The sequence below is a fragment of the Helianthus annuus genome, chromosome 15 (assembly GCF_002127325.2).
Source record: "Helianthus annuus cultivar XRQ/B chromosome 15, HanXRQr2.0-SUNRISE, whole genome shotgun sequence".
Classification (NCBI taxonomy): domain Eukaryota; kingdom Viridiplantae; phylum Streptophyta; class Magnoliopsida; order Asterales; family Asteraceae; genus Helianthus; species Helianthus annuus.
The window spans coordinates 139,322,458-139,335,872 of record NC_035447.2 but is presented as its reverse complement, the minus strand read 5'-3'; the positions used below and the strand labels follow the sequence as shown (position 1 = coordinate 139,335,872).

Sequence of the window (13,415 nt, the reverse complement as noted above, 5' to 3'; positions counted from 1 at the left end):
TCCATTCTTCATTCGTCTTTGTAATTTCCAAACGCTTCATTTCAACTACAAGATGACAGTATCGTTAGATTAACTGCTTTTTTGTCTCGCCTTTAATCCCAGTAAAAATATCGAATTCCTTCTTGATTAAAGCCTTCTTGCTTTTAATCATCGAAACACTGCCTTGGAATTTCAGCTTCAACGCTTGCCACATCGACTGAGAATTATCTTCATGTTGCAGTAAAACGAGAATATCTTCCTTGATGGCTTGTTGCAGAATGCTCACCATCTTCTTTTCAGCTTTGAAATCAATCTGTTCTGATCCTGTCAAACTCCCGATGCCCTTTTCCAATCCTATACTGTTAACTGGTGGTACATACTTCGCCTCTATTTTCATCCAACACTCGAAGTGATTGGCTTGCACCCAGTTTTTGAAACGTCCTGACCAACCCGCATATTCATCCAAACTCATAAGCTTCGGAGGCTTTTGCGTCATTCCCACTTCATTCTCCATGTTAACGTTCTGAACTATACTCGCTGGATTTTGCGTAACCGACATGCCGCTCCCCGCAAACAAGTTATAAAAATCTTGATGTTCCATTTTTAGTTACAAATTTCCAAAAATGTTTAACTTTTTGATTAACAGGTTGATTTTGTCAAAAAACTTTTAACACAAACTGAGTTTCCAACAGTTGATCACGTACGAAACGGACTAAATGCTCAAAACATGGTTTTTACACTAAAACAAGTCAAATAAGCGAAACCAGATTCTAAGTGTACTATGAGCGAAACCACTTAGTGTTCACAAAAGCGAAACCAGGTGATGTCCAAGTGAGCGAAACTACTCAATGACCTTAAGATCGGAACCACTAAAATGACTAATAAGCGAAACCACTCGAGCGAAACCTCAACACTGACATTTGGAGCGAAACCTACGAGCGAAACCTCTGAAATGTCACTATGAGCGAAACTACACGAGCGAAACTACACGAGCGAAACCTCTGGTTTATAATGCCGTAAAAGCGAAACCTCTCAAGATGACACAAAAGCGAAACCTATTCACGAGCCATTTTAGGTCACTTTTAAGCTGATTTTAGGTCTGAAAATCTCAAGGGTTTGTTATTAACCAGTTTTACACTATATGTCCAAATCTCAGTCCATTTTGTCCGTCGGAAAGGTCAGAAACTCAAAAAGTGCTTGAAAAAGGCTTTGATTCGGGTCAACTAGCTCACATCTGGCTCTGATACCAATTGTAGGACCGTATTTGATGGTCGTGTGAGTCAATCAGAGCTAGCAACTACCGAAAATGCAGCGGAAATACAAAATCGGCATGAATCAAAGTAGAAATGAGTAGAAACAGATGGAATTCACTTTAAAACAGATTTCTCATTCAATCTTCACAAAATACACGAGCAGCAGTTTGGCTACACGGGAGACATGAACGTACAAAATGAGAAAACAACTTGGGTATATATAGGGAAGGTAGTTTCGCTTATGTGGACATGTCCATATGAGCGAAACCTCAAGCTTGTAGTTTCGCTCTTATGGACATGTCCATATAAGCGAAACCTCAACATGAAAATCAAACAATTACACATTCAACCCCTATACAATACATAATTAACACATCTAGACCCTATACATTGATCAACTAAGACTAAGACGCAGGCTTTAGACATTCATGCACCAACAAGGTTATTAATGTGTTATGTAATATAACGGGTGTGAGGGTGTTCGAGGACCCTAACTAGCTCAGAAAAGGATAAACAATGTTATTGACAATATTTTTATGTTCCGGGTAAAGTCCGGTTGTTCGGTTGGACATTGATCCGTTAAAGTGCTAAGCAAAGCTATAAAGTGTCTTTTATAGCGTTTTTAGTGACACAATAAATTCCCGACACTTTGGGAAGTGTCTAGTATTATTTTACCAAGTTTTTGCACATTACTAGCATATTTAAATGCTGAATTTTATTTAAAAGTGCAGAATTTTGCAGTTAAAGTATGTTTTAGGCTCTTCCCGGCACTATAAATATCACCTAGTGACGCAGTTTTATAATTCTCACTTCCCTACACTCCCTATCAGTGTAGTAATCTATTCCCGGCTCATACTGGCCTCAGAGACAATGTCTGTCTAGTGCTGGCAATGTCAGCATGTTTATTGGGTTATCCGCTCACTGTACTAACTGTGCTTTTGTGCATCAAGTTTGTCACTATTGTTTTGTGTGTAATAAATGAAATGACAGTAATAAGGTATGATGCACGAATATGTATGTATCAAAAATCAGTAAGCAGTTAGATCAACAGTTGTAATCAGCACAGTCATTAAGCACAAATAAAATATAAATTATTTGTACGGGTACCCGTAATTTTTAGGGTTGTCACAGCTATCAACTCACTCATTGTCCATTTGTCTTTCTGAGTGTTATAGTTGATCTTAAAAGCATTAAAACGTGCAGGAAGAGAAGTCATGATGAAGTGTACTAGAAAACCGTCGCTTATTTCCATGTCTAATCCCTTTAACTTATGGGCCATGTCGCTCATCATCATTATGTGCTCACGCACACCACTAGTCCCTTGATATTTTGTGGTAAGTATCTTCAAAATTAGAGAACTCGCATGTGCTTTAGAAGATCCCTTGAATTGCTCCTCAACTGAATTCAGACTTTCTTTGGCATTCTCTGAATCAGGTATAACTCCCCTAATGGCACTTGAGATGGAATTCTTGATAACCATAAGAGACATTCTGTTATACCTTTCCCACTTTTCATGCTCTACTTTCTGATCTGTAGTGCTTTTAGCAGTCAGAGCAGTAGGAGGGTCATGCCTCAGGGCATAATCAAGATCCACCATACCAAGAGTAAGTTTAACCGTATCCCTCCATGTGGCAAATTTTTCCCAAGTCAATAATTCAATTCCAAGGCTAGGGCTAAAAGTGGATGCTAGATCAATACAAACAGAAGAGTTCGAGTTATCTATTTAGGGGTAATCAAGCAAGGCAGACAAAAGATAAGTATATTGAAGATAAAATCTATTATAACACCAAATAATAGATTAATTAAAATTCTACCTAAATTTTGTCTTCGCTTTGGCTTTGACCAAAATTCAGACATTATGAACATATATAAATAAAATGCTGTCTTATAAATTTTGGCTTCGCTTTGGCTTTGACCAAAATTTATGTATTATAAGCATACCATAATAGACTGACTTATTGTCTTATATGAATTTTGGATTCGCTTTGACTTTGACCAAAATTCACATATTATGAACATATATTATAAATGGACTGTCTTAATGTCCCATAAGAATTTTGGCTTCGCTTTGGCTTTAACCAAAATTCATATACAATGAACGTAAAAATAAAGCACATAAATATACCATAACACCTTTGGGCAAGAAATGATATATCTATGTAATTAGGCTTATAATTATTATATATATCATTAGACAATTTACCTTTAGGTTCATTGTCTAACAATACATGTAATTACATAAAAATGGAATATCATCACTTATTTTATTTTGTAAGAAACTAAAAGGAAACAATAATTATTTGTTTCACAGTTCATCAAAATAATTTTCACAAATAATATTATCCCTTAACAATAAATGTATCCATGAGATGGTAATTATAAAATTTCAATTTTCAGATACTAAATAAATGATATGACAATCAAAAATCCACCGTCTTAAAATCAAATAGTTATCCATACATACACTTACAATAAGGTATCCATATAATATGCTTAGAATAAGGCATGGATACTATTGAATAATTCAAGTAAAAATTTAGAACGACGTAATTTATTTTCAAGTAAATACAAATATATAAGGCATCAGTTTCAAATAAATTTGATTGTGTTCATCTTCTGTAAAAACAACTTTACAATTTAATCAAATATTTAGAATGCCAATTTCAAGTGCTTCAATTGTAAATTAATTTTTTTTAATCTTAATCTATAACAAGCAACGCATATATGAATATAAATCAAAACCCATAACATTCATAATGACATTTATCCAATATCTTGATGCCATGGATAAATTTGATGGTTACATGAGTCACCAAATATAGGAATGTGTGAAAAAATGGGATCTGACATATTTATACGGAAACCAATTTTTTTTCTTTCTATTGTTTTAACATGTATCACATGCCATAGTTTTGATCAGAAGGTTAATGATCAGAGAATTAAACAAAGTGACATGCAATCAACCGAAATATCGTTAATACTAAAACTCAATGTCCTTATTTTTTTCCGATAAAAAACTATTCATCAAGTTAACAACTTAATTTCTAAATATTTTGATTTCTAATTATGAAAGATCCCCAATCAATTAGCAATGGGATTGATATAATCAACATTTGAACTGATCAATTTAAATTAAGGTTTGATTGATTGATTGTTTCAATAGGGGGGAATTGACAGGTGAGTAGTTGGTTATTAATTTTGCTTTTGATTGATGAATTGCTTGATGATTTTGTGGTTTAATTTTGTCTTTTATGCTTTTTTGGGCGTTTTTTTTTTGTAGTTTTAGTTCATTTTTTTTTTGCATTTTGTTTTATAAAACACCAACATTCATTGCATTATAACACAATGATAAAACACAACTTATTGTGTTTTAACACAGTTTATTGTGTTTTAGTCCATTGCATTTTTATTTTGTCTTTTATAAACTCAATGATAAAAATACATCTTTTTGTGTTTTTAGTCCATTGCGTTTATGAATCATGTTTTATAACACAATGATAAAAACACATTTTATTGTGTTTTAGTCCATTGCGTTTATGAATTGTGGTTTTAGTTGATTACGTTTTTGTATTGTGGTTTATAAAACACAGTTTATTGGGTTTTTAGTTCTTTGTGTTTTAATTATGTTTTATAACACAATTACAAGAAGTGGATTTAGAGGAGTTGATGAAGGTAATTGTAGACCAAAGTAATTTGAAAATAAACGTCTTGTATAGGAACCTAATGCGCAGGAAAGTAGGATCCACGTTGGAAAAGGCTAAAGGGTGTGGGGTCATGATTGGAACATGATTCGTCACGTAGGAACATGAACAGAAGGTTACACCACCCACCTCAATGATTCATGGTAGTTGGCGTGGATTGAACCACGATTACCACTAGCCACCTTTACCATTTTCCTAGATTTTTATACTTAAAAAGATAAATTAAAATAATAAAGAGGATGGTGGTTTGGGTCATGACCACACCCTTTAGCCTAAAGAAGTAAAAAAACATGGAAGTGGGTAGTTCGTAAATGGGGGACGGGTAGTCTGATACATACAGGGAACCTTGTTTCGTGTATTTTACTTTCGAGGTTAGAAAAATTATTGGTTTAACTGTTTGAAGAAACAATTTTTTCCAATATATTTATGTATGCACACATTTGTATATGAGTAAATTACTAAAACTATCCCTGAGTTTAGGCCACTTTTGCCACTTCAGTCTAAAAATAAAACTTTTTTTATATCCGGGTGTTTCATTTTTGTTGCCATTTTCATCCAATTAGCAAACTGCGTTAGAATTTTCTATTAATTTCTCCCCTTTTTTGTCGTTTTCCTCCTTTAATTAAAATATATCATGGCATAAAATGACGATTGTATCCTTCATTTAAATGAGGAAAATGACAAAAAAGAGAGACATGAACAGAAAATTCTAACACATTTTGCTAATTGGATGAAAATGACAATAAAAATGAAACCTCAGGAACTCAGATACAAAAAATTTTATATTTGGACTGAAGTGGAAGTGGCCTAAATTTAGAGACTATTTTAGCATTTTACTCTTTATATACATACACTTGTAGAGCACATCATTAATCTTAAATATAAAACAATAACTTTATATATTAAAATAATAAATAAAGTATTTGTTATCTCTTGAATAGACGTGTTATTGTTTTACCTGGAACTACTTAACCTTAAAATTTAAATTTTTATTAAAAAAATTTCATTAACAATAAAAAAAAAACAAAGCATAATAGACTTAGAGAGCTAACTTGTACCTTAGGCTTACGAAGTTGAAAAATAAACTTGGTAATTAACATATATAGATATAATAGACTTGGATTTTTACAAGGGTTTTGACTCAAAGGGTCCTCTTTCTTTTTAATACTTGAAATCGAACAAAAATTGGCCAATTCTAGTTTAAAAAAAATAGGTTTGAATTAACATTAGATTCAGGTTCAAAATATGAATGAACTGGACATTGAATCAGTTTAATAAGGAAGCTTATAAGTTACCATACCTAATCTCATTTTATAAACATGTGTTCAGATAAATCATATTAGTCAAAGTTAAGGGACAATTATGTAAATTAATCACCATCACCAGACCATCGTTGTCGTCACCACACCACCCTCTTGTTTTGGTTCATTTAAACTGAGAAAAAAAAATCATAAACCATAATCCAAATCAAAAACATGTTTTGCTCATAAAGAGAGACATAACAATCACAAACACAAACTTCAAAACACTAGTTAAAGTCGAGACTTTGATTTCACCATCCCATTAATCATTTCAGGTACAAGTGTTATGCCTTATGAACCAAACCAAGCCAGACTATATAAATTACATTCGAGTCTATGGCACACAGTTCTCTACCTTCTATCTGAGTTCTTTCTTCTCTTTCTTTTATCATTTTCACTTCGATTATCAACTCTCTATTCATTTTACAACACATCACTGGTAAAATGATTTACATCTGCCACTTAGCTGTTCATAGGACAAAATCCAGCCAAAATAAGCCCAATGAGGTGCACCTACAACACCGGTGAACAAATTATTGATTATATCATTGAACATGTAGCCAAAACATAAAACCTTAATCATAAACTTGAGCATAAAAGTATAGGCACTTACATGTGGGAATGGTTATCTTTGCGGATGATAACGAAGTCATAATTCCCGTCAAGATGTTCTTGGTTCCACTTTAGAGTGTCCTCTTGGGATGAATCAAGATTTAGAGAAAAGTAAAGTATGGAGAGTCCTCATTTGGTGTAGTTTATTCTCCTTTTATTCTTATGTTATGGACACTCAAAGGGTAACCCTACACATTCTCCTAATGTCATTATTTCCAGCAAATAACAACTTATAATTAATCTTTAGGATACTAATGTCATATGGTTGATTGTATTTAGATGATCAATAAAGGCCACAATTATATAGAAGTCTAACATTCTCCCACTTGGCCGAGTGATCACTAACGATGAGTATTAAGTAATTTTGGCCATGTTTAAAATACTCATCAAGTCTCATGTTGAAACCATAGCAGAGAGTTACAGTCTTTCGAATTGAAGTCAATTCGAGACCCCTAACAGTCATACTAAAGTCTCAACATAAAACACTTAATCGTAAAACCAAAATGACTGAAATAAAATCCTTAGGGTAAGTAATTACCTTACATACGTTTTGTCTATAAATCATAAGGTGCGCACAAACATTAGTATCAACAAAATAAAACATTCAAGGAAATAATAATAGTTCATACACAGTGTATGCTTTCATACAAGGTCTTTACTAAAACCCATTCTTATAAGATCTTGGAAAGTTCTGGGTGGTAGACCTTTAGTAATCGGATCCGCTAGCATATCTTTAGTGCTTATGTGCTCCATACAAAGATTATTTTCCTCTACGCATTCTTGAACGAACAAAAACTTTGTATCGAGGTATAAACCAGCTCCGCACGTTGCATTGTACACTGCAACATATTCTGCCATCATCGTTGAGGTTGTTAACTGTTGCTTATGACTCTTCCATGAAATTGTTCCGCCTGCAAGCATAAAGATGTACCCCGAAGTCGATTTCTTATCATCTTTGCATTTAGCAAAGTCAGAATCGGAATAGCCTACTACTTCCAAGTTGTCAGTTCTTTTGTATGTCAATTTATAGTCTTTCGTTCTTTGTAGATATCGCAACACTTTCTTTGCTGCTTTCCAATGATCTAGGCCGGGATTAGATTGATATCGGCCTAGCATTCCAACAATATATGCAATATCGGGACGAGTACAGACTTGAGCATACATCAAACTTCCTACTACTGAAGCATAAGGTATCAATCTCATTTGCCCTTTTTAACCTTTATTTTTGGACACTAAAAAGAGCCAAAAACATCTCCCTTAACTACTAGAGCCACTGATGGAGAGCATTGTTGCATGTTATAACGTGTAAGAACACGATCAATATAAGCCTTCTGGGATAGACGTAATATCCCATTAGTACGATCTCGGTGTATTTCGATGCCTATTACGTAAGAGGCTTCTCGAAGATCCTTCATGTCAAAATTTTGCGATAGTAATCGCTTTGACTCATGCAACAAATCTAAACTATTACTCGCCAAAAGGATATCATCCACATAAAGGACAAGTATAGCAAAGTTGCTCCCACTCATTTTGAGGTAGGTGCATTGATCCACTTGATTCTTGATAAAACCTTGTTTTTTCATAATTTCATCAAATTTTAAATACCACTGTCGTGATGCCTGTTTTAACCCATATATGGATTTCTGTAACTTCCAGACTAAATGTTCATGACCTTTAGGTTTAAAGCCTTCCGGTTGAGTCATAAACACATCTTCATGTAAGTCACCATTAAGGAAAGCAGTTTTGACATCCATCTGATGTAACTCCAAATTAAAATGAGCTACCAATGCCATAACGATTCTCAAAGAATCCTTCCGTGAGACAGGTGAGAAGGTTTCTTGATAATCAATTCCCTCCTTTTGAGTATAGCCTTTAGCAACCAATCGTGCTTTGTAGCGTTCGACGTTTCCATTTGGGTCTAATTTGGTTTTGAATACCCATTTACATCCTATGGGTTTTACCCCCTTGGGTAATTCAACCAATTCCCAAACGCCATTCTTTTTCATGGAATCAAGCTCATCAATCATAGCTTTATTCCACTCAGAAGATTTATCACTACTAATGGCTTCATTATAAGAGGTTGGATCGTTATACTTTCCTAAATCCAAATCAGCTTCATTAAGGTAGGTTACATAATCATCAAAGTTAGTGGGCCTTCTTGGCCTTGATGACCTCCTAAACTGATTTTCAGGTTCAACAAGTTCATTAACTGGTTCAGGGATTTGGTTATGCTCTTGTGAGTTTGATGTGCCTTCATTATTAGGGACGTTAGGAGCATTAATTTCAGCGGAAACATGGGGTGGTGCAGTGTTATGTACAAGAGGTGTAATAGGAGATAAATTTGAAAAGCCCATCCCCCCTCCTCTTGCACTTCTTGGAAATCAAAGACTCCACTTTCGCTGCTCCCACTGACCTTAAAGTTCTCTATAAAATCGGCAATTCGACTTTCCACAATATGAGTAACGGGTGAAGGGCAGTAAAATCTATATCGCTTTGATCGTTCGGGATATCCTATGAAGTAGCAACTGACTGTCCTCATGTCAATTTTCTTTTTCAAAGGATCATAAAGTGTAGCTTCAGCAGGACAACCCCATACTTTCATATACTCTAAGCTTGGTTTCTTTCCTGTCCAAATTTCGTAAGGAGTTTTTGGGACAGATTTAGAAAGAACCCTATTTAGTATATGAACGGCTGTCTTTAATGCCTCAGTCCATAAAAATTTAGGCAAATTCGAGTTTGCTAACATACTTCTTATCATGTCCATCAGGGTTCTATTTCTTCTCTCAGCAACACCATTCTGCTGAGGTGTACCCGGCATGGTAAATTGGTTCACTATCCCGTGTTCTTTACAAAAATTAAAGAAAGGACCGGGAGCTTGACCAATGTCTGTATGTCGACCATAATACTCACCTCCTCTATCTGATCTCACTACCTTTATCTTACGACTAAGTTGGTTTTCAACTTCAGCCTTAAAAGTTTTAAACATTTCAAGTGATTCAGATTTTTCTTTAATAAAATACAGGTACATGTACCTTGAATAATCATCTATGAAAGTAATAAAAGACGTATGGCCAGTAATGCCAGGTGGAAAAGGTCCACAAATATCGGTGCGTATAAGTTCTAATGATCCACAACTCCTTGTGGCACCCTTTTTATTTTTATTTATCTTTTTCCCTTTAATGCATTCAACACATGTTCCAAAATCGCTAAAATCAAGATCTGGTAATTCACCATCCTTCACGAGTCTTAGCATTCTGTCTCGTGAGATGTGGCCTAAACGTTGATGCCACAATTTAGATGATGTTTCCAAATCATGTTTTCGTTTTCGTTTTTGTTTGTTGATTTTCTCATTTACGTTATATGACAACAAAGATTTCGAAAAGCTATCATCTAGTTCTAACTTATAGAGATTTCCATCCAGATAACCACAACCAAGAACTTGGGATTTTAAACTAATTGTGACCTTTCCATGTCCATGTAAAACATCAAAACCATCATTGTCCAACTTTGATACTGATACTAAATTCCGAGTAATTTTCGGTACGTATAATGTATCATAAAGTTTAATACAATGACCAATTTTCATAATAAGTTGCATGGTTCCTATGGCCTCAACTTCAAGTTCTTCCCCTCCTCTCGTTCTAATTATTCTTTGGTTTCTTTCTAGCCTCTGGATTGTAAGGAATCCCTGTGTGGAATTGGTAACATGAACCATTGAACCAGAGTCAACCCACCATGTGTTAATTGGTACATTAATATTAAAGGATTCAATTATCATAAATGCATCAGTACCTTTCTTAGCCAACCATTCCTTGAATTTTGAACAATCTCGTTGTAAGTGCCCTTTGTTATGGCAGAACTTGCAACGAGACTGTCCTTTGGAGACATTTGGGCTGGAAACAGTATTTGAATTAGCTTTCTGGACTTTGGAACTTTCCCCTTTAAAATTTACCTTCCTTTTTATTGACTTAGTGGTAGCGATATAAGCAACTTCTGGTTGTTCTAGTTTTAAACGTTCCTCTTCCTGTACACACATTGCTATCAACTCACTCATTGTCCATTTGTCTTTCTGAGTGTTATAGTTGATCTTAAAAGCATTAAAACGTGCAGGAAGAGAAGTCATGATGAAGTGTACTAGAAACCGTCGCTTATTTCCATGTCTAATCCCTTTAACTTATGGGCCATGTCGCTCATCATCATTATGTGCTCACGCACACCACTAGTCCCTTCATATTTTGTGGTAAGTATCTTCAAAATTAGAGAACTCGCATGTGCTTTAGAAGATCCCTTGAATTGCTCCTCAACTGAATTCAGACATTCTTTGGCATTCTCTGAATCAGGTATAGCTCCCCTAATGGCACTTGAGATGGAATTCTTGATAACCATAAGAGACATTCTGTTAGACCTTTCCCACTTTTCATGCTCTATTTTCTGATCTGTAGTGCTTTCAGCGGTCAGAGCAATAGGAGGGTCATGCCTCAGGGCATAATCAAGATCCACCATACCAAGAGTAAGTTTAACCGTATCCCTCCATGTGGCAAAGTTTTCCCCAGTCAATAATTCAATTCCAAGGCTAGGGCTAAAAGTGGATGCTAGATCAATACAAACAGAAGAGTTCGAGTAATCTATTTAGGGGTAATCAAGCAAGGCAGACAAAAGATAAGTATATTGAAGATAAAATCTATTATAACACCAAAATAATAGATTAATTAAAATTCTACCTGAATTTTGTCTTCGCTTTGGCTTTGACCAAAATTCAGACATGACATTTTGAACATATATAAATAAAATGTTGTCTTGATGTTTTACATAAATTTTGGCTTCGCTTTGGCTTTGACCAAAATTTATGTATTATAAACATACCATAATAGACTGACTTATTGTCTTACATGAATTTTGGATTCGGTTTGGCTTTGACCAAAATTCACATATTATGAACATATATTATAAATGGACTGTCTTAATGTCCCATATGAATTTTGGCAACGCTTTGGCTTTGACCAAAATTCATATACGATGAACGTAAAAATAAAGCACATAAATATACCATAACACCTTTGGGCAAGAAATGAGATAACTATGTAATTAGGCTTATAATTGTTATATATATCATTAGACAATTTGCCTTTAGGTTCATTGTCTAACAATACATGTAATTACATAAATATGGAATATCATCACTTATTTTATTTTGTAAGAAACTAAAAGGAAACAATAATTATTTGTTTCACAGTTCATCAAAATAATTTTCACAAATAATATTATCCCTTAACAATAAATGTATCCATGAGATGATAATTATAAAATTTTAATTTTCAGATACTAAATAAATGATGTGACCATCAAAAATCCACCGTCTTAAAATCAAATAGTTATCCATACATACACTTACAATAAGGTATCCATATAATGTGCTTAGAATAAGGCATGGATACTATTGAATAATTCAAGTAAATATTTAGAACGACGTAATTTATTTTCAAGTAAATACAATTATATAAGGCATCAGTTTCAAATAAATTTGATTGTGTTCATCTTCTGTAAAAACAACTTTACAATTTAATCAAATATTTAGAATGCCGATTTCAAATGCTTCAATTGTAAATTAATTTTTTTTAATCTTAATCTATAATATAACAAGCAACGCATATATGAATATAAATCAAAACCCATAACATTCATAATGACATTTTAGCCAATATCTAGATGCCATGGATAAATTTCATGGTCACATGAGTCACCAAATATAGGAATGTGTGAAAAAATGGGATCTGACATATTTATACGAAAACCAATTTTTTTCTCTTTCTATTGTTTTAACATGTATCACATGCCATAGTTTTGATCAGAAGGTTAATGATCAGAGAATTAAACAAAGTGACATGCAATCAGCCGAAATATTGTTAAAACTAAAACTCAATGCCCTTATTTTTTTCCGATGAAAAACTGTTCATCAAGTTAAAAACTTAATTTCTAAATATTTTGATTTCTAATTATGAAAGATCCCCAATCAATTAGCAATTGGATTGATATAATCAACATTTGAACTGATCGATTTAAATTAAGGTTTGATTGATTGATTTGTTTCAATAGGGGAGGAATTGACAGGTGAGTAGTTGGTTATTAATTTTGCTTTTGATTGATGAATTGCTTGATGATTTTGTGGTTTAATTTTGTCTTTTATGCTTTTTTTTGGGGTTTTTTTTTGTAATTTTAGTTCATTGTTTTTTTTTTTGCATTTTGTTTTATAAAACACCCACATTCATTGCGTTATAATACAATGATAAAACACAACTTATTGTGTTTTAACACAGTTTATTGTGTTTTAGTCTATTGCATTTTTATTTTGTCTTTTATAAACTTAATGATAAAAAAACATCTTTTTGTGTTTTTAGTCCATTGCGTTTATGAATCATGTTTTATAACACAATGATAAAAACACATTTTATTGTGTTTTAGTCCATTGCGTTTATGAATTGTGGTTTTAGTTGATTACGTTTTTCTATTGTGGTTTATAAAACACAGTTTATTGGGTTTTTAGTTCTTTGTGTTTTATAACACAATTACAA

The 13,415-nt window shown here is 33.6% G+C and overlaps 1 protein-coding gene across 1 annotated transcript; it reads right to left on the bottom strand.

The window, feature by feature from the left end:
• Positions 1-2,301: 2,301 nt before the first annotated feature.
• On the bottom strand, positions 2,302-6,887 carry LOC110914346. The gene is made up of 3 exons (XM_022159145.1): positions 6,848-6,887; positions 6,688-6,747; positions 2,302-2,918 (listed from the first exon to the last, which is right to left on the bottom strand). The coding sequence occupies exons 1-3, from the start codon at positions 6,885-6,887 to the stop codon at positions 2,302-2,304; spliced, it is 717 nt and encodes a 238-aa protein (XP_022014837.1).
• Between the last annotated feature and the right edge of the window lie 6,528 nt (positions 6,888-13,415).

Excerpts from the sequence above, each read along its gene's own strand:
- LOC110914346 (XM_022159145.1), bottom strand. The coding sequence starts at position 6,887 with ATGACTTCGTTATCATCCGCAAAGATAACCATTCCCACAT. Across the intron at positions 6,748-6,847 it reads AAAGATAACCATTCCCACAT|GTGCACCTCATTGGGCTTAT; the intron begins GTAAGTGCCTAT and ends CCGGTGTTGTAG. Across the intron at positions 2,919-6,687 it reads TGAACAGCTAAGTGGCAGAT|CATCCACTTTTAGCCCTAGC; the intron begins GTAAATCATTTT and ends GTATTGATCTAG.